Raw genomic sequence first — 23,440 nt, forward strand, 5'->3', positions numbered from 1 at the left:
GTGCAAAGTTCTGTTGAGGAACTAGTTAGTATGGGGCGAAGCTGTGAGATTTGCATTTAATAGCTTGCTCTTATCAGTAGACCAACCCAACGGACATGATAACAGATGCATACATATATATGTTTTATATATGTACATATATAGATTATTATTGATTAATAAACAATTTTCTCACTCATACCAAAGAATTCTCGTATATTCGTGGCTTTCAGTCTGTTCTGAGGCTGCCTCCTCGTTCGCTATCTGCAGAACCACTCTCACACACACACATACAATGGCAAACGGTGCTACTGATAAGAAATGACCGATTTAGTTCTATAGTTCATACAGCGATAACTAACATTAGACTCAATTGACCCACGAAGTGGAGACGACAAACATCAAGATGATTGTGTCTGAAAAATGTATACATACATATTACATTTATATGTACCTACATACATGCATATCTATGAATATTACTCTAAGTGTGGAAAGCTCTTCCTTTGGCCAGCGACAGCTAACTTTTAAACCCTGTGGGCATTCAATGCAATGGCTGAATCGACATGCAATGAAATTCTACTTAAATAAATACAAAAAATATATTTTATTCGAGCGAAAGGTTTCATTATTCTGATAGATGGCATCAGAGGAGGTTCCAGCTGAACATAATAAATGTCGGACAATGCAAAAATTCTGGAAAATATAAATCTCTGTATGCAACAAGTTACAAATATATTTTCCATGTTTTTTTATTATAAATCTCCGGTGCAGCATGGCGGAGGATTTCTTTGAAATGCCTTGGCTGTGCTGCCTGAATAGTTTTTACCCGGAGTACGGTTCTGTCATTGCTTTTGTGCTCCCGAATATACATATTTAAATATGGTGTACATGCTGCAGTTCACACAATTAAAGTACAACAAAAAGCAAACAGCTTCCATTTTTGAGGACCGAAATATTGTACACCCTTCGCAGCTGCATTGTTCTCTTGCAACTTTTACCTGCAACCCTCTGCAAGGGTACATGGAAACCCCCACCGTTGGGCGGGTATCAGAAAATAACTGAAACATTTGCCTTCCTCCCGGTTGGTAATTAATTCCACACAAATCTACAGTGAGGTGGAGGGGACATGCAAAGAATGACGATGACGATGACATGTGCCGGGTGGCAGGGGGAGGACAAGCTGCAACAGTTGTCCGTTTTTTGTGTGGTTGTTAATGTGCAACATGTCCGTGCATGCGCCGCTCCGCCCCCTCGCGTTTACCGGGCGGCTTTACAACATTTACCTCCATCAATTGGGTATACCAACGATGCGTTAAACCACCAGAACCAATATCCATCCCGTGTTAGCTTGGCTGTGGGCAAATTTGCTTGTGCTTGTGCAGGGTGGGGAGAACCATTTGCCACCTCGGATGTCCATGCATCCATCTATGATGAGCGACCATTCAGCTGCCACACCAATTAGCCCTAAGCACATTTGATTTAATCTCCATTTACGATTTTGCATCTAAAACTGCTCACACCCTCCCAACACACTGTGTCTGTGTTTGTCGCCTGTTGCCCAAGGGCAACAGTTGTTGCATGCAATGTAACACCCACCCACCGGACTCATTATTTCAAATCAAGGGAAATAAATTATTTAATTTGCAGATCTCAAGTGCCCTAAGGATAAGCTCCTGTACTCCATTGTAATTAATCCATGTGTAATTATAGTTAAGGGAGGAAGGGAAAAGCGCAGATAGAGTAACATTGAATATCCATAAAGCCAGGAATAGCCAAACTGACGCTGGTCAGGTACCAACTCCGTACCTCTAAAACAAAGCTTTTGAAATTCGACTGCTTGTCGATTAACGATTACCTTATCAACGGGCAATGCAAGTGTCATCTCCAGAACAGCTGTTTTTACCGTGTGCTTTTGCCACCCCTGGTCGTGTCGTTTCTTTTGATTTAATTTAGTTAATTTTTGCCGAATTAATAAATTGATCACACAAAATGGCCCCACCAAAAGGCAACAACAACCGTCCGGCGGTCCGGCGCAAAAAGTCCAGCAACCTGTTGCCGTCGCTCGTGGATAAATACCTGAATGTGGCCTTTCTCCGGTACCTGGTGCTCGAGCCGGCCGCCTTGCCCATAATTAGTGTTTTGATTATTTTGGCGGAGGCAGCCATCAATGTGTTTGTGATACGGCGCGTGCCATATACGGAAATTGACTGGGTGGCCTACATGCAGGAGTGCGAAGGCTTCCTCAACGGCACAACCAATTATGCCCAGCTGCGCGGTGAGTTCCCCCCCCCCCCAAGGTTTTTGCGGGTTTATTTTTGGACACCAGCAACGGCGGCGGCGGCTAACCATGTGCCCCATTTCCCACTTGGCTGTGCTTTTTGTTGCTTCTGTGAATTTGTTTTATTCTCTTTTGAGTCTCCTTGCTGCTGCTGCTCCTACCCCAGACTTAGGCTTAAAACAAAACATAATCTTAGGAGCAACTTTAACAGTGTTTTTGTTTGTTCTAGCTTAAACATAACGTAATGTAACGTAACGTAACGTAACACAATCGGCTGATCAGTTGAACATTGATTTGATTTTGCTTAAGAAGCCGCCTCCGCCTCCTCCGCTTTCGCTTTCGCTTTGTCCTGCTCCCCCACTGGGTTTGGATTCTTTGTCGGTGTTTTCCTTGTCTTTGCTGGTTTCGCTCGCTGTGCTGGCTGTTTCTCCGGTTGCTCCTGTTGCTTTTGCTGCCCCTCCAGCTGCTCCACTCGCACCCGACCTGCAATCAACGGAAAAGAACAACAAACAGAGAGATTTGTCGCTTGAGTAACGATTCGGATGGGGCCACGAGCGGATATACATTCGAATTTAATGAATTATGAGCGGTGACTGACTGAGATTGAATTTTCTATCTGTTTTTTGTGTGTATTTACGTTGCTTTCTTACTGCCACTTTTGCGCTGGGTGATGCCGTTGATCTGGCCCGGAGTGTCCAGCTCTAGCTCGGCAAACGCTTCGATGAGGGCGCGCTGCTCCTTGGTTAGCTTGCGCGGCACTTCGATCTTGATGTGCACATAGTGATCGCCATGGCCGTGCGCGTTCACACGCTTCAGGCCCTTGCCGCGCATCGTGTGCTTGTGATGGGAGGAGGTGCCGGGCTCAATGTTTATCCACTGATCCTCGTAGACGCCCTGGACGCGCACCGTGCCGCCCAGCACGGACTGCGACACCGAGATGGCCACGTCTGTGTGCACATCGGCACCGTCGCGGCGGAAGTAGTCGCTGCGCTCCACGCGGAAGGTCACAAACAGCTCCTTGCTGCCCACCTGCATGCGCACCGTCTGCCCGTTCTCGATGCCCGCCGGCACAGGGACAGTCACCTTGCGACGCTGCACCGTCTTGCCCTTGCCCTCGCACTCGTTGCACGGATACTTGATGTAGAGGCGCGTGCCCTGGCAGTAGCGGCACGTGGAACGCATGACGAAGGGACCCGTCGAGATGGTCTCGAAGCCTGTGCCGTTGCAGTACTGACAGCGGCCGGGCTTGGTGCCCGGCTCGCACTTGGAGCCGCCGCACTTGGTGCACTCATCCACCACATTGACATTCACGTCCTTGTTGACGCCGCGCGCTGCCTGCGAGAAGGTCAGATCCATCACCATCTCCTGCGCCTGCCCAAAACCGAACTTGGAGTCGGCAAAGTCGTCGAAGCTGTTCGTGCGGAAGTTTCCCTCGCCGAATATCTTGCGGAAGAGCTCCTCCGGATCGATGGTCGAGCGGAACTGCCAGCTCTGTGAGAAGCCGTCGGGTCCAAAGGGTCCTGCTCCACCGGCGCCAGCGCCTCCTCCGCCGAATCCACCGCCCTGGCGGCTCATGTTCTCCGCCGTCTGGCCGTAGGTGTCGTACTCACGTCGCTTCTGATCATCGCTGAGCACCTCGTAGGCCTCGGAGACCTCCTGGAATTTGCGACCGGCATCCGGATCCTCCTTGTTCGTGTCCGGATGATACTTTTTGGCCAGCTGATAGTAGGCCTTCTTGATGTCCTTCCCGTTGGCATTCTTGGCCACACCCAGCGTCTGGTAGTAGTCTTTGGCCAGCAACCGGCCGGAGGTGTGAAAACTGCGCACTGTCTGTCGCCCCTCATCGCGTGTCCTAAATGTGGTGGCGGCGTGCGGTGCCGTGGGGCGCCAGGAGCTGCTGTTGGAGGAGCTGTGTGGTGTCAGCGTTGCACGCAGATATTGTTGGTACTGGCGGCAGCCGCGGATCGCCGGCAGTCGGCCACGGAGTACGAACAAATTTTTACACGAAATCATTTTTACATAAAAGTTTTATTTCTTTGCTAAAAACATGCCGTAACCTCCATGTGTGACTTGACTTATCGATGACACTCACAAATATACCAAAATATACGTTCTCGAATTTAAAATATACCGAAGCAAATAAGATTTTCATCGATTTTGATATTCCATTAGATATTACCCGCTAGTTAGGACTAACAGCCTACAAGTAATAATTTTATTCGATTGTTGAACCAATTCTTAATCTTTCTGGCTTGTTTTCATGACATTCTTGTATTGGATTGCTTACAAACTAACGTTCTAGCTAAAGCCCAGTATTCCTCAGCGGTATATTAGAAAATACAATAAATACTAAACAAATGACGGTCGCACTCAAATCAGCTGTTCGCTCAAATTCAAACCGTTACAGAGGCAAATAAAATAAATTGTATTAAATAGATTATTTTGTATTGCAGGTGATACCGGTCCTCTGGTCTATCCGGCGGCTTTTGTGTACATCTACTCGGCACTCTACTACATAACGTCACATGGAGCGAATGTGCGCGTGGCGCAGTATATCTTTGCGGGGATCTATCTGCTGCAAATGTTCCTGGTGCTGCGCCTGTACTCGAAGAGTCGCAAGGTGCCGCCGTATGTGCTCGTCCTGAGTGCCTTCACCTCCTACCGCATCCACTCGATCTATGTGCTGCGCTTGTTCAACGATCCCGTGGCCGTCCTCCTGCTCTATGCGGCACTCAATCTCTTCATGGATCGCCGCTGGACCTGGGGCAGCATTTTCTTCAGCCTGGCCGTCGGCGTCAAGATGAATATTCTGCTGTTTGCCCCGGCCCTGCTGCTCTTCTACTTGGCTAATTTGGGCGTGCTTAAGACCGTCCTGCAGTTGTCAGTCTGTGGCGTCATTCAGCTGCTGCTTGGCGCTCCCTTTCTGCTCTCCCATCCCGTGGAGTATTTGCGTGGCAGCTTCGATCTGGGCCGCATCTTTGAGCACAAGTGGACGGTGAATTATAGGTTCTTAAGTCGCGAGTTCTTTGAGAACCGCACGTTCCATTTGTCGCTGTTGGGTCTGCATTTGCTGCTCCTTTTGGCCTTTGCCAAGCCCACATGGACCTTCTTCCAGAGCTACGTGCGCCTACGCAGCGTGCAGGAGCAACTGCAGCCGCAATTAGCCAAGAAGAACAGCGAAGTGCAGGCACAGAAGAGGGCCAAGAAGGAAGCCAAGAAGCAACAGCAGGACACGGAGGAGCTAAGCAGCGAGCAGAAATCATTTTTGAAAGCGTTCGAGAAGAGTTTGCAAAAGTGCGCAGGCGGCACGGCAGCCCCAACCGCTTCACCTGTAGCTCCCCCTAAGCCGGAGTCCGAGCGCTATGACATCCACTTTGATCGCTGCACACAGCTGGCGCTGCTGCCCTTCTTCCTGTGCAACTTTATTGGCGTCGCCTGCGCCCGCTCGCTGCATTATCAGTTCTACGTTTGGTACTTCCATTCGCTGCCTTATCTGGTGTGGTCCACAAACTACTCGCTGGGCGTGCGCTACCTCATCCTGGGCATCATTGAGTACTGCTGGAACAGCTATCCAAGCACGCAGCTGTCCAGCGCGGCGCTGCATTTGTGTCATCTCGTCTTGCTCTTGGGTGTGGCTCGGCAGATTTATCAGACGATGAGGATAAATGCGGCAGTGAAGCAACAGCAGCTGCAACAGCAGAAGAAAGTGCAATAACTAGTCATACAATTGTGTTCCCTACTGTACTTGTGCCAAATGTAAAAGATTCAAAGATTTATGAATTATTTTTAGTTTTTTTTTTAATGGTTCTCTGTACACAGTGCCGGAGGGGGAATTGGTTGCCAATTCTCTCCCACGAAGCGAAATAAGATTCAAGCTAGCAACTAGACGTTAAAATATAACTTAATTTAAGTCCGCTTAAAACTACAGGGGAAGGGGCGTAACCCCTCTCCTAATCGCTGCCACCCACCGCTGTGGTGGGTGTTCGCAGTGTTGCCAGATCGCTGGACCCCGATGCCGTTGCTGTCTCCTCGTCCCGCGCAACGCTGCTGCTGCGCTGCACGCTGAAGAAGCGCAGCAGCGTCGTCTCGCTGTTGCGGCGACTGGAGGTGGGTGTGCGTGGCTGTATTTGGGAGCCGCTTGCAGCAGCTGGCACCCCGGCGGCATCCGTGTGCGAAATGCGTCGCCTGGGGGAGGCCTTCAGCCTTGGACTACACTCGGACTGGCGCAGGCACTGCAGCCGCGGTGAGGCTAGCACATCCGCTGTGCTCGCCTGCTGCTCCTCGTTGATCTTGTCGCTGAGCGAGACATGCGCACGGCCGCTCATCAGCTTCTGCTTGCGGATGTTTGTCAGCCAATCGACCTTCTCCTTGGCCTTGCGCTTCGGGGACATGATGGCCAGATGCGGCGCCTCGCCATCCAGCACGTAGTTGGGCAGGTTCGAGGTGGGCGAGTAGATCACAGAGGACAGTGCTGCAGCACCCTCAGAGGCAGAGGCAGCGGCAGCGGCAGCAGCAGCAGCAGCAGCAGCCGCCGCCGCAGCGGATGTGGTGGGTGGTGAGGCATAAATGTGATTCACATTCTCGCTGAGCGGCGAACCAACTGGCGAGGAGTTCAGACTCAGCAGCTTGGCGGCCACCGGGGAACTATCTTCGGTGGCGTTTTCCTTTTGCTTTTTGCTGGGCGAACAGCAGGCCTCCTCCTCGCCAATTGTCGCCAGATGAATGTGCCGGCAGCTGCTGGCAGGCTCCTGGCTGGCGGGGCCAAAGAGTCTTCTGCCCCGCGACTCAAGCGGCTTGGCCCGCTTGTGCGGCTGCTGCTCGGCGGCATCTGTCTCGCTGCTGGCCACCCCCAGCATGTCCAGAAACGAACGCTTCATGGGCACCTTCTCCACAGAGCTGGGCGTGCGCTCATTCTGATCCATCAGTCGCTTCAGCGAGCGCGGCGTCGACTCCAGATCCCGCAGATTGTACTTGTGATTTCCAGTCGCAGGAGCCGTGGACTTTTTGCTGAACTGCCGCACATAGCTGGCATGGCCGCGATACCGCTCCGCACGCTCAGCCTCGCTGAGGCCCTCCAGGTCGGGTCCCATGCGCCAAATCTTGTGCCGCGCATCGTCGCTGCACGTGACAATGGGACAGTCGTGGGAGGAGCCCCATGCCACGCACGTCACCTCCACCGTGTGGCCGGAGAGAGCCACCAGCGGCTCGTCTGCGTGCTCCAAGTTCCAGATGTACGCGCGCTCATCGCTGCTGCCGCTTAGCAGATATTTCCCGTCCGGACTGAGGCAGGATTTGATGTAGAAAGTTGAGTTGAGGAGACCCTTGTAGCATGCCAACGGTTTGGGGGAGTACGAGACGAGATTGTAGCAGTAGATGGTGTTGTCCATGCAATTGGCGTAGAGGCGCGTGCCCGCCGCATCCACAATGAGGTTCGTGAACCCCCGAAAGGTGGAGTGTCCGGCGTAGGGCAGCTTGTGCCTGGGCAGCGGCTCCTTACGGTACGCCGTGTAGTTACGTCGCAGATCCCACACCTTGATGATGCCATCGCCAGCGCCGCAGGATATCAGCGTATTGTCATCCTGGAAGGCCAAACCCGTGATGCTGCTCGACGTGGCACTGGCGGACATCTTGGGCGTGCGGGAGCGTTGCTTGCGCTGCGAGACGGGTGTGCCCGGTCCCCCTGTGTGTCCGCTGTAGATGCAGTTGTCCACGCGCGATGTCAGATCCATGTTGAGGTTGGCGCGTATGTCCCAGATGAGAATGGCGCCGTCCCGTCCGCCAGTGGCAAACACCGCGGGATCCGTGCGCTTAAACGCTGCCGACTTCACCGAACGCGTGTGGCCAATGTACGAGTTGAGGCCGCGTATGCCCGAGCCAGCCACCTCCCACAGTCTCGCTGTGTGATCCCCAGAGGCGGAAACGAAACGCATCTGGCCTGGGGCCCATTCCAGATCGAAAACTGCATTGTAATGGCACTGGGGGCCCGGCAGGGACTGCTCCTCCGGCTCCTGGTTGCGTTGTGTGGTGTCCTGCAGCGTTATCTTGCCATCCTCGTTGGCAATGGCCAGTATGTGCCTGTAGCCATTGCAGTTGGCAAACTTTGCCGAGAATATGGGCGGCTCCGGGTTGAAGTCCGGGCAATAATTCGCTGGAGCAATGCCCCGCCAGCTGTCCTCCTTGGCCACGCACAGGCGACGCAGGGCAAAGTCGTAGGTCTGCTCGTTCGCTGTAAATGGAGAGACAAGACTTTAGTGGCAGTTCTCAATCAACGACCACCGTGGCTGTGGCTTTGTCTACAATTTTCGCTGAGTTTTTCCGCTTGCGCAGCAATTTTGGGCGGAGGCACGAAGCCCCCTCCCTAGATATTGAATCGACGCATCACAAAACGATCCTTGACAAGTCCCATTGCCACTGTAGTACCCATTGTCGTAGCATTTGATGGCAAGTTTTTGAAATTGTTCACAAATTAAGGCGGAAAATTCGACCGCCAAAAAGTGAAATTCTCCCGCCATTCGAAATACTCACAGAAGCCATGCTCTCGGCTGCGTAATTTGTTGTATATGTTCATTTTGATGCCAGCTATACAAATGCAGCTCTCTCCAATCGATTTACACTAATCTAATTGCTATTTTGTGCAAAATAAAACAATAAAAAACGATGCTAGCACATATTTTCAACGACGCAGCTGGACTTTAGAGATGGAAGTGGAGCGGCAAAAAAATCATCGATGCAGGTGCTATCGCCAATCGATGTGGAAGGTTGCCACCTGAGGGAAACGGAATGAGCCAAACATATTTAAACGAATAGAGACTTGTATTAACATTTATGGGTCAATAATAGCCATTTTTAATCAACAGACAACAAAGCATAAAAGTAATACAAAACTTGGCGGTAACTTTCGAAGTTCAACAACATTTGCCACCCCGTCTAGCTCGCACACCTTGTAACTCTGCAACTGTACCACCCTCAGTTGCTCACACACCATGCAGCTGACATATCGTTATCGCTTTGGTCCAAACATAAACGTCACACACACACTCTTGCGCTCCATCATAATTTTTGTTTTGTTGCTCCACTGCTGACTGAGTTCTTTTATTTAAACAATTGGAACTACGCGAAGAAGCAGCTAATAATTGCGCTATTGTAAATGCAGTTTTCATTGGAAGTTTGCTTATGTAACGCAGCAGGAGATTAGCAGGACGAACTTCATACAAAAGGCACTCGAACGGAATTCCAAGGATACTCGGACACAGGACTGCAGCAACAAAAACGCAGGTGAGCTTTGGTTGAGCGCCAAACTTGGCCACCCTCTACTCCCACCCCACCAGCCAACCAGTAGGAGGAGGGGGGAGCCTGTTGTTGCTGCAATCAATAACACTCCCAAGGCAGCAAAACAAATCCAGCAGCAACAACAACAATAAGAAAACGACGACGACGAGCATATCAAACACGCAAATGCATGAGCACCACGACAGCGTCGGAAACGGCGATAAGTTGGCCCACAAATTCCGCTCCGTAAGACATTTTTTTTTTGTGGACGCTTCAGTGATTGTGGGTCTCGAATGCAAAACCCAAAAACCCCAAGAAATTTAATCCAGTTAGAGGAGTAGTTAGTATAACGGCACTTCCGCATTGGGGCCTGTCTAAATGCCCATTTGTCCTTGGCTGCTCCACACTCTGCTCTTTCTCTCTCTCTCTCTCTTCCGCTATGTCCATTTGTCGGACCGTTATATTGCACTTCGCGTGACCTTAACCATTTGAAGTTGGTGTCCGCGTGTCATGGTACGGTTTTGCTAGCTAGAAAAAAAACAAATTTGGAACTAGAACTGGCAGGCAGATGCGGCATTCACTTAGTTAAATTAAAGACTAGGGCTGGAGAAAGACAACTAGCTCGATGACAATAAAATACGGGAATTGGGGGAATGGAAGTTAGCGGTTTATCTCTGCTCTCCACATGTTTGACCCCTGTTGAACCTAACATTTCCCAGCGGTAAACCCACCGCCCCGTCCCTGGCTTTGAGTAACGGTTTGAGGCGCGGCTCCTTTTTTGGACAGTTGGGGAAAACTTGCGGCCGCACGAGCCATACCGCAACGCCGCATCGTCCATTTACGGCATAGACACGTACAAATAGCGCGTGCCGTTAGAACAGCCTTATGAATAACCCATGCGGACTTGCGCTGACTTGTCGACATTCCAGCCATTATTCCATTATTCTCCCTGTGGGTGCAGAGGCAACACTTTTGATTGAAGCACAAAGACAGAACGCAGAAGCAACGCAACGCAATCGGTAGGTAGGTTTTCTTTATCTAAAGATACGACAACGACAACGACGATGATTAACATTGCCTCTAATCGTGCATGTACCTGTTTACATCAAAACCAAGTCTGTTTAAGTATATTATATATCTTTCCTTATCAATTATCATGCTTGCAACTGGATTGATGTGTGTTTGTGTGTGTGCAGTGGCCATGTCGGTGGCAGGTCTGCGACAGTGCCTGCTCCTATGGAGCGTGGACTACTGGAACTTGGAAGGTAAAAGTGTGTTTTGGTTTCGATTTTGCATCTTTCTTTCTTTATGGTTTTGCCAGCTGTGCGTTCAGTTTCAAGCTTTCAACATGAATATGCAACGATAATAACAATAATAATAATAAACATATCATATTCCCTCCCCCATTAGTCATGGCTGACAATGTGTTCAAGTCGCAAGATATCGGGCTACGCGCTCAAAAGAAAATCCTCTCACGCATGGCAACAAAAAACATTGCCAAGACATTCATTGATGGTACAACGGCCTCGCTGCTGGATAATCTCTACCGCCTGTGCAAGCTGCATACCGGCAACAAGGCCAAAGCGGAGAAGCTCATCAAGAACATCATCAAAATAGTCATCAAGATTGGCGTGCTGCATCGAAACAATCAGTTTAGCGACGAAGAGCTGCGCAGGGCAGACAACTTTAAGCGCAAATTTCAGGTAAGCCCAAGACACCTTCCCCTTCTTGGTTCACTTTTAATTGCCTTTTTCCTTTGCAGAACACACAGCTGTCCATCATATCATTCTACGAAGTGGACTACACCTTCGATTTGGGCTATCTGCAAAAGTCAATAGCGGAATCGCGTGTGGCCCTAAAGTCCATTGTGCAGCCGCATTTGACGGACAAGTCGCTGGGCCGCATTGATGAGGTTTTCGATTTTTTTGGCGATGCTGCGCTTTTGGAGACAGCCTTCAAGCCGGATTCGCCCTACCGCGAGACCATGGGCAAGATTGTGGCGGATATTAATTCAGCCATGGAAACGGGTGATATCTGAGCGCTCAGAAAGCAACCAAAAACTCAGCAAAAGACACTAAATAGCTAGCTGCAACAATAGTAAGGCTTGGCTCACACCCACCAACAAACCAAAACACACACAAAAAACTATCTGTAGGAAGGCGAAGAAAAAGACATGGGGCAGAGTTTAGTTTAGTTTTTTGGGATAGTGATATCATCGACAAAACACAGCAAATATCAAAAGTGAAGAAACGTCCATGTTCGTATTGATTTGTTAACAAATTTGTGTACTCAAAAGTCTTAGTGTAAGAACCAAAACCTTAATGCATTTTGCCAAAGGAATTAACCAAAACGGAAATTGTAAACTCTAGCAAAATGCTCGATGTATCTGTGTGCGAGTGTGCGTGCATGATTGTGTATCTGTGTGTTACTTTAAGTGTGCCTAAAAGTCTGTCTAAATGTGTACCAATTAGACAATTAATTCTATGGCCTACGAATGTGTATCTGTTATGTAAAGGATACTCCTTTTTTGATACTCTAATACTCGCTGTGTCTATACCACCCTATAACCCTCACGTACTTAAATCGTTGCTGATCTCCACAAAAAAAAATGTTTTTTTCCGCCACTTACCAGCAGCACCCACAGAAACCACATATATTACTTTGTTGTAAGTGTTAAGTCTATATTTAGTTATTAATGCTAAGTTGACACTAGAACGAACCTGTTTAACCACACACACACACACACACACACACACCTGTGTCTGCTAGCCAGTTTCACGCATTGATTTGTATTTGTATTTTTTGTATGTATTCCAAAGACCAAGTCCCGACCCAGAGCCAAAGGCCTGGGGTCGTTCGGTCGGTCGGTCAGTCACCCTAAAGCATTATTTATGATATTTCACTATGATATTCCAAAACATATCGAAACGTGTGGGACATAATGTATCCCACATGTAAATGGGACAATAAGTTGATTGATTTTTGTATGACTTTTGGTCCAGAAATTGTTCGTTCGTTCGTTCGATATTGCATTTTGTGAGGAGAAGAGCACAAATTTTAGTCGTTTAGATTTTAAATATTTATTATTGTTTTACCAACAAGAAAATAAAAGCAACAATTACCAAAAAATAGTTCCCTCTCCTCCCCGTTCCTTCATTCTGCGCGCTTTTGGCTCAACACATCCTCCGTCTCGAGTTGCTGCTGCCGAAACAGTTCAATGAGCTTCTCGGTGGCTGTTTGTGGCGCATCCAGCGGCTTGGAGGCATCCACGCTGGGATATGCCTGGCCATGGGTTTCGGGCGCACGTAGCAGGAACGGCGTCCAGGGACCCTGAATGGAGGGCACATCGGTGTGCCACATTTTACGCAGACGCAACGAGCTGGAGCTGCCGTTTTGTGTTTTTAAGAGATCTACCCACTTGGTTATATCCGCCTCGGTGCTGTTGCGACAGCTCATCCACTCACGATCTCCATTCACTGCAATAAATCAGCAATTAACGAGTGAAATAGACAAATTGCTCCACTGTACTCACAATACTCGCCAACCAGCACCGGCGTGCGATGGCGACGCGGCTTCACGTAGACCACAATGCCGGGATTCTCCTTTGCAAAGTCCACCAGATGGTTCTCAATGAAATCCCTAATGTTTGCAAAGAGTTCAGTTTTGTTTTCATACAAGTTTAAATACATTTCTTACCGCATGCCTTTGCTGGAGCCATTGTTCTTGCAGAATTTCAGCGTGATTCGCTGCAGTTGGCAGACGTAGCGTCCCAGTCCATTCTGCAGTGGTGCACGTGGAAAGCCAGACTTCATAAACAAATGACTGTTGGACATTTTGTGTTTGTTTTTAATTCAATAACACGCTTTGGACAAAGTTTCTTTAGATTTTCGTAATTAAAATCGACGTAACCAGCCAGCTGTTTCAGCTGTTTAGCTGTAGTGTTGCCAGGCTAGCTATAGAGCCAAATAAGGAGAACTAGCTAGATTTAGCTCGAAGTAAAAAAAATCTAAGCTCAAATGTCGTGCATATTTAGAGGAAAATCAACTATTATTTCATGAGGTTCAACTTTATAGTTATCAACTTTTATTTGCTGTCATTGCAATTTGGCTTGATCTTAGCTTGTTTTTGTCGGCAAACTCGTCCAAGCAAGCTAAGCCGTCATTTCTATTTGAAAGCAGGGTTGTTCTCTAGCCGCCAGTTGATAACGGCGAAGAAGCGGCACAAAAGAGAAAACAAAAATGCAGGCAGCGTTTGTCGCCGCGTCGTTTTTCTTTTGATTGGAAAATACCGAGCGACATAGAAATAGAAAGCGTGCAACGTGTGTGTTAAGTGCAGCGCACAGAGCTGGCCTCGACGCGTGGCTTATCAGTGAATTATAAAACATAAAATGGCCACAGTAAGCAAGCATTTATTTTGTAATTATTGCAACGGCAGTTTGGTAAACAGCATCTCTATTTGCATGTGTGTGTGTATAGGCATTTGGGGCGTCAAAGTTCTCGAAGCTGGCAGTGGCGGAGGAGCAGGAGGAAGAGGAGGAGGAGGATGATGATGATGACGACGAAGAAGAAGATTCTGCTGAATCCGGCTCGACAACCTCATTCAGTCTGCAGGAGTGCATAAACGAGTTTCGAGCACGCCGCATTAGACGCGTCTCCACCCATAGCCGCGACTGCGACAACCACAACAACAACAACAACAACATGCCAGGTGAGGAGCAGCCCGTACGGACTGCCGTCGATGCGGACTTAATCAACCAGAATCGCTGCAACAAGGCGCAGGAGCGCAAGGGCAAGCCGTGCAAGAATGGTTTCTGCTACTGCTTCACCAGCGACAGTGGCGATTGTGCCTCCACAGCGCCGACACGTGAGTCGCACGTGCGCCAGCCCCGTCGCAGCAGGCGTTCCGAAAGCAATAAGGTAGGGGAGCAGCACCTCAAAGCATTTCAGTTCAGACTCTCAACTGTTTCTCTCAACTCTCCATCCACATGATACGCGTGCTTGTTCAGGCGGTCAGTGTGTCCAGGAACCACTTCGACAGTGCGCGACAGCAGACGGGGCGTCGTCACAGTGAACCGCCGCCCAAAGCAAACACCAAACACAGCTCGAACATTCCGCTGACTGCCGTGAGCAGCATTTGTGCTGTGGGCGATGATGCGCCGCTCATTCACATCATTCAGGAGCTGCGAGACAATTGTGTGGTGTCCGAGGTGCGCGTGAATCGACAAAAGCTGCAAGGAACGAGCTGCCAGTCAAGGTCTTCGCCGGTAAAGACAGCCAAAGTGCAAGCCCACGAACCGATTGCCTACAAACCCACTGCCCCAGCCTTGTCCATCATCAGCGAGCAGGAGTCTGCCGTGGAAGAGGAACCACAGACGGCGCGAACGGAGGCAACGAGTATGCCATCCGCACGTCCAAGCACACGTTCGCGTCGCAGCTCTGGTGCCGGTGGGCGTCTCCTACAGAAGCGTCTATCCCAGGGTCTGGTGAATTTCAAAACACGCGACTCGGAGCAGCCGCCACCGAAGCCACCGCGCCGCAGCTGCCAGAGTCTCGATGGGAAGTTGTCGCTGTCCTCGCTGGCCTCGACAACGCCCTCAGTGCGTGCGGCTGAGCGTGTGCTGGATGAGTTCCTGCGCCAGCGAGGCGTGCCAGTGCCCAGCAGCAGCAACAACTCACCCCGCAAGGAGAAGAAGAGCAAGCGCAAGTCCTATCCGATGGGTAAGTGTGCGAGTCGAAGCCAAAGAATGAAACCGTAACCAAAGGGAATTAAAAACTAAATCAAAATGCAAATTAAACTTAACTTTGTTGTGGAAATAAAAAGATTGTATTGGCTAACATTTGAGTTACGGTTTCTGCCCTCTGTTCCACCTCTTTAACTCCTCGCAAATTGCAGCCGAAGTGGAGAAACAAACGCGAACCAGCAGGCAGCTGCCTACGTGTCCCTCGTTGAGCGACATTGAGCGTGTTGTGGAGTCGAAGCGTGGCTCAAACTACGCCAGAAATATACAGCAGGCGAGCAGCAAGGGCAAGGACAAACCCACGAAGGAGATAATACTAGGCTGGACAGAGCCAAAGATCAACGAAATGCTGAACTATGAGAACAAGCGGCGTTCACACTTCAAGAGCCAAGCACCCTTGGCAGAGCCACAGGTGGCCATTGGCTGGCAGTTGCCGCAGCCCGTGGTGCCCAAGATCTCGCTGGACACTGTCGATGGCAGCATGTGCGAGAATCTGGCCTCCAATATGGATCGCAAGCACACGCCCATCAAATATCCGCGTGGCATCAAGCCAGCGGGCAGCCAAAAGTTCATTTGGGGCGAGCAGCTGCGCAACTTTTCGCCACTGAAGCCAACCACAAAGCTGCCGACACTGAAGACCAAGTCCAAGAACTTTCTCAACAGCTCCAAGAACAAAATCTTGCGCTTTGTGTCGCCCAAGAAGACCAACAATCAGCGGGAGAACCCAACCAGGCGGCCCACACCCACACCCAGACTCTGCACCGTGGGCGTGCAGACATCCGCATCGCAGTTGGATTTGCAGTCGCAGTCCCCGCCGGGCAGCTATCATTCACCCATGCAATCGACGACATCCACCAGCCAGCAGCAGCAGCAGCAGCAGCAGCAGCAGCAGCAGCCGGACAAGGAGAGCAGCGATCAGCCGTACTTTGATTTCGATCGGAAGATCGAGGCTCCCACGCCGCCCAAGAAGTTGCCGCGCGCGAATCGAGCACGCAAGCTGGACTTCCACACCGAGGAGGAGGCAGTTGCGCCCACCACATATCGTTCGTTTCACAAGGATCTCGACCAGGATGTGAGCCTCACCAAAATGGGTTATTTGCTGAGCAACATACGGGCCAAGCTGGAGGCCAGCGATGAGCGCGCCATGCGCACATTTCGGGTGAGTTACACAAAGAAATTTCGGATCTTTTTATTGGATGAGTCGAAAGATGTTCCTAAACAATGCTAAACAGAGCGCCCAGCGAGTAGTGATCTGATCCTAGGTAGTGATTGGGTATGGGTCCGATGCGGTGGCAATCGCTGACCATGGGCAGGTCGTAGACGCTGAACGGCTGCAGCTTGTGCGTGCTTTTGTCGCTTATGGAACGCAGAATGTAGTCCACAATGATCCAGCCGGGGTCTTGCCGTGTGGACGCTGCCAGCTGTGGCACTGGCGGGCCCATGTATAAATTCTCAAATTGGAGCAGCTGCGCGGGGCCATCGCCGCCGCTGGTCGGGGCAGTGAGCACTTCCATGGGCAATGTGTCTGCCAGGCTGTTAAAATCTCCAGTTAATACTATGGGCGTTGTTTGGCCACTCTTTGGGTCAACGGAGAATGACTGCAGCTGCTCGAGCAGCCGCGTCACCTGCGCACAGCGCACATCGTCGCGCTTCGGATTGTACAGCAGATGGGTAGTGGCCACAATGAACTCCTTCTGCGGCTGCCCCTTCAGCGCGAGCTTGGCAAATAGCGCCACGTTCTGGCGATTCAACAGCTTCACATTCACATCGTATAACTCGACGGGCCTGCGGTCCAGCAGCTGGAACTTGCAGGCATCGTAGATGATGGCACAACCATCGGTGCGGTGGCCAGTCTTCTTTTTGTAGATGTACTCCAGTCTCCTGTGCTGATTTCCCAAGCGTAGGCCATGCATTAGATCATGGATATGGTCGTATTGCATCTCCTGCAGGCAGAGTATGTCCGGATCGAGTGTCAATATTTCACGCTGAATGTTCTGCAGGCGGCGTCGCCAGTTGAGGCAGTTGGTGGCGTTCTCTCCATACAAATAAAAGTGTTCTATCAGCAAATCCTGTGCGAGTATGTTGTACGAGAGGATTTTGAAGCTGGAGTCCTTGTTAAACCTGTGTCCTCCCCCCTGTCCATCTGCCTTTACGCGACTCCACTGTCGGTTTCTGTCGTATCGCTGCATGTCGCTTCCGCTTGTGTTCCTCCTGACGTGTCCGAGTGTGAGTATGTGTGAAGCTTGGCTTGGCAGGATTCGTAGCAGGAATTTGTACATATCATTCAGTGTACGTCGCCACAGTTTATTCGGTTGTGCCAAGCCAAAAAGAGGGAAATAAAATAAGAAAAACTACGCGTCCATTCGTCAGCTGTTTGCTTGTTGCTTTCTTGCTGTTCTTCGCAGGGCTGCTCTCTCGCGCGTTATCGATAACGATTGCAAAATTGCGCGGTGTAATTTGAATTGAAATTGGAGTTCATTATTTATTTATATTTCAGGACTGTTCACGCTTTGAGCCACTTGAACGTCAAAAGGAAAGCTTCGATTGCATTGACGGGCCGCATAGCTCGGGCACGACATCTCTGACCACGTCGCAATATCCACGAGATACAACCTCCGCGGCAACCACGCAATATCCACGTGACAGAACATTTGTGGTGCCTGCGCGACATCAGCGGGATCTTGACTGTGAACCCATCTACTCAGAGATCGAAGAGGACTGCCTGCGCGTGAGGGGCAGTCCGCAGTACGAGGTGCGAACTGCTGTGCAGCGGCAGGCTTACAGCTCCACGGCAACTGGCAGTGAGTCTACGGCGGTTGGCTCTGACATGAGTGCGCCTGTGGTTGACTCTGATTTAAGTGTTCCAGCAGCTGTCTCGGACTCGAGTGCGCCTGTTGATCTCACTCTACTCTATGCCAGGGTGCAGAAGACACCCAAAAAGGCGCTGGCCCCGCCGCAGCGTGTGCCTGCCCCGCAGCCCAGTCTGCCCGCCCAGCCCCTGGCATTGGGGCAGTGTCTGCAGGAGTCGCTCAAGAGTGGCAGCTTCTTCAAGTTCATGCCGCTGCCCGATGCGCCCAGCAGCTCCGAGTCCTGCTCCAGCTCAGAGTCCACAAGTCAAGCCACAAATGCTTCATCGGTGATACGCAAGCCAAAGGCCATGTCGCCACCGCTGCACCAGTCGCTGAACAACATCAACGAACGGAATTCGCCGCCCAAGAAGAACAGGAATCTATCGCGGTCCGAGCTCTCGTTGCAGCGCAGTCAAATCTTTCTGGACAACCTCTGCCGCAGCGAGCTGGTGCTTGATCAGCAGGAGGAGGCCAAGGCGCGGCTGGAGAAGATTCCAAATGTGAGTAGCAGCAGGGCAGAAATTGTAGACAACTAATCCCCTCTCGAACCACTTGCAGAATTGCCTTAGAGCCGCTGAGGATGCTGTGTCCTACGACATGCCCGAGGGACTCTACGATGAGTATGGCCTGGAGGATGCCAACAGCAGCTTTGCCACCAACGACTATGGTTCGTGCCAGATTGAACCACCGCCGCCGCCATCGCAGAATCAGAGCACACCCAAAAAGCAAAACCAAAACCAAAACGAAAACCAAAATCAGCGATATACAACTAAGGTAGAGATTTTTGTTGATTCCTATTAGTGCCCTAAGGCTTTTCCCGCTGTACATAAATAACTACATACACTGTACATACGTACTACATACACTCTACATACACACTGTCCGCTCGCTCGCTGCTTAAACGCTTCTCACAAATATAAATGTAAGCCGCTCTTCTCTGCTTTCTCTTTTTGTTATCTAAAACTTGATTTTGCAGCCACCGAACAACCTCAGCATCGACATCAACGAGTCATCAGCCACAACAGCGCATCCCTTTGGCCAAAATCTCAGTCATAGCTGCCCAACGACACCACAGCAGCCGAGCAAAGCGTCGCCAGTCGCCCACAACAGCAGCGTAAGTCTGGGGCAGCTGGTGCAGTCGCTGCCCAGTCCCACGGACAGTCAGCTGCTGTCGGTGAGCGCTCTGGCACGCTATCGCCTGCTCAAGGATGCCCTGCGTCGCTCCTACCGCAAGGGCAAAGATTTCTTTATGGCGGAGAAGCAGCGGTTGACGCACAGCCTCAATATGTCACGCGATCAGTCCAACCAGACGGACGGGGAGCTGGACAGCAGCAGCTACTACGCGAGCTTCAATCTCGACGGCCTGCTCAATGAATCGCTCACAACCAGCGAGCAACTGGCGCAGGCTGTCAGCATTTGCCGCAAACTGCCCGAACTGGAGATCTCCAATGAAATGGTGGAGGCCGAGCGGCTGCTGCTCTTCTCCAGTCTTCGAAAAAAGTCACCCGTGGAGTCGTCGCCCTGCCAGTCCAGCGCTGCGCGGCGACAGTGCATCCTCATCGACGGCATGCAGCTGCCCGTGAGATCGGATGCCAGTCAGGACATGTTCTTCAATACTCATTACTTTTGCACCTACGAGTTTGAGGGTCGCATTTGCTCCACACAATCGGTGGAGTGCCGGAATGGCGCCGCGCTGTTCCGTGACTGTGGATTGGAGTTCTACAGCGCTGGCCCCGTGGAGGCGATGGAGTTGCGCTGTCAAATATTCATGTTTCGGCTGCGTAAGATCTCCACGCTGTCGCTGGATCCAGCTAAGGCACAGGTAAGCTGGGCTTGCTAGCGGCTTCCACTCGCTGCCAGTCGCTGATTCCCTTTTCTATTCTTGCAGAAACGCGGCAACTGCCAGCTGGGCTCATCCCCATCCAGCAGCTCTTGCGGCAGCTCGGGCAGTGAGCAGATTGTTTCGCGCTTTCGACTGCACGCCTCCTTCTGCCTGCGTGCCATGGATTTGGCACCCTTTGAGCTCGTAACCAGCGAGTCGCAGTCCAGTGATCGTTTGTGCCTGCGCAGCTCTCGCTCCTGGCAGCTGCCACTGACGACGCACACAAAATCCACGAATCTGTCGGCTGGCATAACGGTGACGGGCCGTGTGGAGTTGCGTTTGCCCAAGTCCCACTACGCGGGCTACTTGAATGTGGAGGAGCCACAGCGCAGGCATCACTGGAATCGACGCTGGTGCACGCTCGATGGTATGGAGATGTCTGTGTGGCAGCATGAAGCTGATCTCAATGAGCAGCCGCCGCTGTTCTCTCTGAAGCTGCAGCGATGTACACAGGCTACGATAACCGTGGCGCCGCGGGAGTTGTGTGCTCGTGCGAGAAGTTTTCTGCTGCAGGAAAGCGAGTCTGATTTAGGCGGTTTCTGCTTTGCGGCCGACACTCAAGCGGAGCTGGACGAATGGCTCTTGCAATTGAACGAGGCGCTGGCATTTGCCAAGCGTTGGCTGAACAAAGAATGAGGAGTTGGATAAGCGGAGTTTGAGTCTTTCTCGTTGGCGTTGACTGATTTAAGTTTGAAGCACTCGTTGGCTGGCGTTGACTTTACGCAGCTTATGCATTTACTAGTTAATGTTTTTTCCATGTTTTCTATTTATATTTCGTAGTCACTAATTGCATATATATGTATCTTCTATCTGGGAATTGTAAATTAACTGCTGGAATTAGGTATAAGTTAAGTAAACATTCCGCCAAACGTTGCCTTCCCCTTTACACACTTTTCATGCCATTTGTTTATGGGGCTGTAGTAGTATACGTTACAACAACAACACTTTATTACATACATAATGTACATTTTGGTTATAATAATAAATTTCGTTAAGTTATACATAAGATATATGTAGATATATATGCTGGTTACATAGATTACTATATATGGTACATTATTTCGTGTTTACTTTCGTGTGTCCGCTCCAAGTGCTCTCTTCCCGCTGTCTCTGTGTGTTTTGTTTGGTTATGTTATGGTTTTAGGTTTAGTCTAAAGCGCATTCTCCCACCAACCCACACTCGTGCCTAGTTTATGTTTAACGAATACAGTACAGTACGGTACATGCATATCAGTACTATTCAATCAAAAGGCTGCCTGCTTTGTAATACGGTTTTTGAGGCCCGTTTTTTGCTCATTACAAGTGCAAGAAAAACATAAATATCTGAGGTTATGTTTGTTGTGGTATGTGTCAAGCAAATTTACATACATACTTATGTACGAGAGTTTACATTGTTACATCTAACAATAACTATTACAATTAAATATGTATCTTTGTGTCCTGCTTCTGTTTTGTTAGCTATTTGTTTCTGTTTCTGTTTGCTTCTATTTTTTGTTTACTATTTCTAGGGTTTTAAGCACAGTTATGGGGATATGCAGGAGAGCTTTGTGGGCTTTTTGGGTTTCAGTGTGGGACTTAGGCCAACACATATTTCCACACGCGATTTGTCTGATGATTGTTGCCAATCTCCGTGACATACAACGCCGAACCATTCACACTGACGGCCATGGAGTGCGGATTCTTAAAGTCACCCCAGTGCCCAATGATGGCCTCGGAGCGCGGATCAATGGTAAAGCCACACACGGGCAGCATCGAAGTGGGTCCATTCACGGCAAACACAATGTCGCCATAGCTGGCAACGCCGAACACGCGACCCAAGTCGGGTTCCTGTATGGTAGCTGCGGGCTCACCCTCGCCATGGGAAGACTTCAAGCCAGCTCTGCAAGGGATTCGGTTACACTCTGCTGTAAGTTCTACTAGTGTAAGTGTTACTCACTTGGGACAGACAACGCGCATGTTCTCGCGATCAGCAATGCACAGCAGATCCAAGTGTTCCAAGAGAGTAATGGCATGCGGCACTTGCAGCGAGAGAAACTCTGAAAAGAGAAGCTGAATGCTGGAATGTTGGAACTTGAGCCACGACTGTACGCACCTGGTGGCTGTGGAATTGTGCGCAGCAGCTTGCCAGCGGCATTGAATTTCAGGATGCGACTGTTGCAATAGCCATCGGCAATAAAGAACTAGGGAAGGAGCAATAACTTGAGCATGGAAGACGTGATAAATGATGCACTTACCTCTCCCGTGGTGGCCACAGCTATGGATGTCGGCTTGCACAGATGCTTGACGGAGGAGCCGGGCCTAAAGCGTTTGCCAATTGTCAGCAGCGGCTTGCTGCCAAAGGGCTTAAACTGCAAAAGAAAAACAAACCAACCATAAAGTCGCTGTTTCAAGGAACTCCCGGATAGTGTACCTTAAATGCCTGATGCATGGCCACATCCGTAATCCAATAATTGCCATGAATATCAATTGTCATGCCATGTGGCATATAGAACATATTCGAACCCCAACCCGACTTGATGGCGCCCGTTTTGGAGTCCAGCAAGTAGATGGTCTTCTCCTTGATCGGCCCATACTCGATGAGGTAGTAGATATTGCTTTCGTTGAAGGTGCTGCAAGCAGATTGTGTGGGAGGAGGGAGTGGACAACAAATCACCAAATCAGCAATGTATACACGTGAGAGTAGACACTTGTTACTATGCAACTGGCGACAGCTGTTGACCTACTTAACGTCCCAGTAGCGTTCGGCGCGATGGAAAATAACGGGATTGCCCTGCGGATCCACAGAGACGGCGGTGACCTGACCAAAGCTGTGCTGCTCGGTGGGCCAATTCTCCACGAGCACCGGTGTGGGCACACTGGCGGCCGGAATGGGCACATTGTCGTAGCTGCGTTGATTCTGCAGCGCCACCTCATCGTCCACGAGTGGGGGCTGCAAGTGGACACTGGACAGTGGACACGGACACACTTTTTGTGGTTGCAGTCCAACACTCACCTGTACCTGCACGTTCTTCTCCTGCATGCGACGCTTGATGAGCGCCCTCACCTGATTGAAGAACCTCTCGTTGAGGTTTACACCGCCTGGCAGGTGGTTGCTGCTCGCTGCCACGGCACCCAGGCTCAGGCACAGCGCCAGCAGCGCCACAAGATGTTGCATGCACGACATTTGGAAGTCCTCTGGATTGCGTTTTGGCGTTTTTCTCTCCCTCTCTCTCTTTCTGCAGAAGTTTACTTCTGCTCGGCTTGCGTGATTTTCAGCTCTGCCAACATCTGTTGGCGGTGTCTATATGTTGAGCTGGCAAATAGATTAACTGACTTTTGGACCACGACCACGAACTTCACTTTACTGCACTCCCCGTCTGTCCCCGCGCACGCATGGTACTGACGCTGATAGTCCCACGCTTTTCGATTTTCGCTTTTCGCTTTCATTGCGGCGCCTGCGCCTC

At 50.4% G+C, this 23,440-nt stretch overlaps 8 protein-coding genes across 11 annotated transcripts; 3 read left to right on the plus strand and 5 right to left on the minus strand.

Annotated features, from left to right (window-relative positions):
• The first annotated feature begins 1,897 nt into the window (after positions 1-1,897).
• On the plus strand, positions 1,898-6,043 carry LOC117592055 (lethal(2)neighbour of tid protein 2). Its single transcript, XM_034285553.1, has 2 exons — positions 1,898-2,257; positions 4,714-6,043. Exons 1-2 carry the CDS (start codon positions 1,972-1,974, stop codon positions 5,973-5,975), a joined length of 1,548 nt encoding a protein of 515 aa, XP_034141444.1. The 5' UTR covers positions 1,898-1,971; the 3' UTR covers positions 5,976-6,043.
• On the minus strand, positions 2,481-4,342 carry LOC117592036 (protein tumorous imaginal discs, mitochondrial). 2 transcript variants are annotated; one of them, XM_034285516.1, is made up of 2 exons: positions 2,911-4,342; positions 2,481-2,743 (listed from the first exon to the last, which is right to left on the minus strand). In XM_034285516.1, exons 1-2 carry the CDS (start codon positions 4,271-4,273, stop codon positions 2,565-2,567), a joined length of 1,542 nt encoding a protein of 513 aa, XP_034141407.1. In that variant the 5' UTR covers positions 4,274-4,342; the 3' UTR covers positions 2,481-2,564. The 2 variants fall into 2 exon arrangements, with proteins under 2 accessions (XP_034141407.1, XP_034141397.1); XM_034285506.1 differs by having other exon boundaries at positions 2,898-4,342.
• An 8-nt stretch (positions 6,044-6,051) lies between the features above and the next one.
• Positions 6,052-8,971, minus strand: LOC117592030 (protein lethal(2)denticleless). The gene is made up of 2 exons (XM_034285492.1): positions 8,786-8,971; positions 6,052-8,486 (listed from the first exon to the last, which is right to left on the minus strand). Exons 1-2 carry the CDS (start codon positions 8,826-8,828, stop codon positions 6,211-6,213), a joined length of 2,319 nt encoding a protein of 772 aa, XP_034141383.1. The 5' UTR covers positions 8,829-8,971; the 3' UTR covers positions 6,052-6,210.
• A 309-nt stretch (positions 8,972-9,280) lies between these two features.
• LOC117592102 (tumor necrosis factor alpha-induced protein 8-like protein) lies at positions 9,281-11,817 on the plus strand. 2 transcript variants are annotated; one of them, XM_034285631.1, is made up of 3 exons: positions 9,281-9,535; positions 10,940-11,232; positions 11,292-11,817. In XM_034285631.1, exons 2-3 carry the CDS (start codon positions 10,942-10,944, stop codon positions 11,565-11,567), a joined length of 567 nt encoding a protein of 188 aa, XP_034141522.1. In that variant the 5' UTR covers positions 9,281-9,535; positions 10,940-10,941; the 3' UTR covers positions 11,568-11,817. The 2 variants fall into 2 exon arrangements, with proteins under 2 accessions (XP_034141522.1, XP_034141514.1); XM_034285623.1 differs by lacking the exon at positions 9,281-9,535 and adding an exon at positions 10,686-10,794.
• A 776-nt stretch (positions 11,818-12,593) lies between these two features.
• LOC117592117 (39S ribosomal protein L43, mitochondrial) lies at positions 12,594-13,461 on the minus strand. Its single transcript, XM_034285660.1, has 3 exons — positions 13,226-13,461; positions 13,062-13,168; positions 12,594-13,005 (listed from the first exon to the last, which is right to left on the minus strand). The coding sequence occupies exons 1-3, from the start codon at positions 13,360-13,362 to the stop codon at positions 12,683-12,685; spliced, it is 567 nt and encodes a 188-aa protein (XP_034141551.1). The 5' UTR covers positions 13,363-13,461; the 3' UTR covers positions 12,594-12,682.
• Positions 13,462-13,681: 220 nt separating this feature from the next.
• LOC117591964 lies at positions 13,682-20,788 on the plus strand. Of its 2 annotated transcripts, XM_034285405.1 has the most exons (8): positions 13,682-13,925; positions 14,005-14,445; positions 14,535-15,246; positions 15,422-16,425; positions 17,764-18,615; positions 18,674-18,889; positions 19,092-19,937; positions 20,004-20,788. In XM_034285405.1, the coding sequence occupies exons 1-8, from the start codon at positions 13,917-13,919 to the stop codon at positions 20,631-20,633; spliced, it is 4,710 nt and encodes a 1,569-aa protein (XP_034141296.1). In that variant the 5' UTR covers positions 13,682-13,916; the 3' UTR covers positions 20,634-20,788. The 2 variants fall into 2 exon arrangements, 1 of the variants encoding a protein (XP_034141296.1); XR_004574503.1 differs by lacking the exon at positions 20,004-20,788 and having other exon boundaries at positions 18,674-19,037; positions 19,092-19,221.
• On the minus strand, positions 16,431-17,645 carry LOC117592083 (protein angel). Its single transcript, XM_034285599.1, has one exon. It carries the CDS (start codon positions 17,543-17,545, stop codon positions 16,481-16,483), a length of 1,065 nt encoding a protein of 354 aa, XP_034141490.1. The 5' UTR covers positions 17,546-17,645; the 3' UTR covers positions 16,431-16,480.
• A 111-nt stretch (positions 20,789-20,899) lies between the features above and the next one.
• LOC117592063 (peptidyl-alpha-hydroxyglycine alpha-amidating lyase 2) lies at positions 20,900-23,378 on the minus strand. Its single transcript, XM_034285565.1, has 7 exons — positions 22,990-23,378; positions 22,721-22,926; positions 22,408-22,606; positions 22,232-22,345; positions 22,090-22,177; positions 21,934-22,033; positions 20,900-21,876 (listed from the first exon to the last, which is right to left on the minus strand). The coding sequence occupies exons 1-7, from the start codon at positions 23,158-23,160 to the stop codon at positions 21,573-21,575; spliced, it is 1,182 nt and encodes a 393-aa protein (XP_034141456.1). The 5' UTR covers positions 23,161-23,378; the 3' UTR covers positions 20,900-21,572.
• Between the last annotated feature and the right edge of the window lie 62 nt (positions 23,379-23,440).

This window comes from Drosophila guanche, unplaced genomic scaffold (genome assembly GCF_900245975.1).
Source record: "Drosophila guanche unplaced genomic scaffold, DGUA_6, whole genome shotgun sequence".
Classification (NCBI taxonomy): Eukaryota; Metazoa; Arthropoda; class Insecta; order Diptera; family Drosophilidae; genus Drosophila; species Drosophila guanche.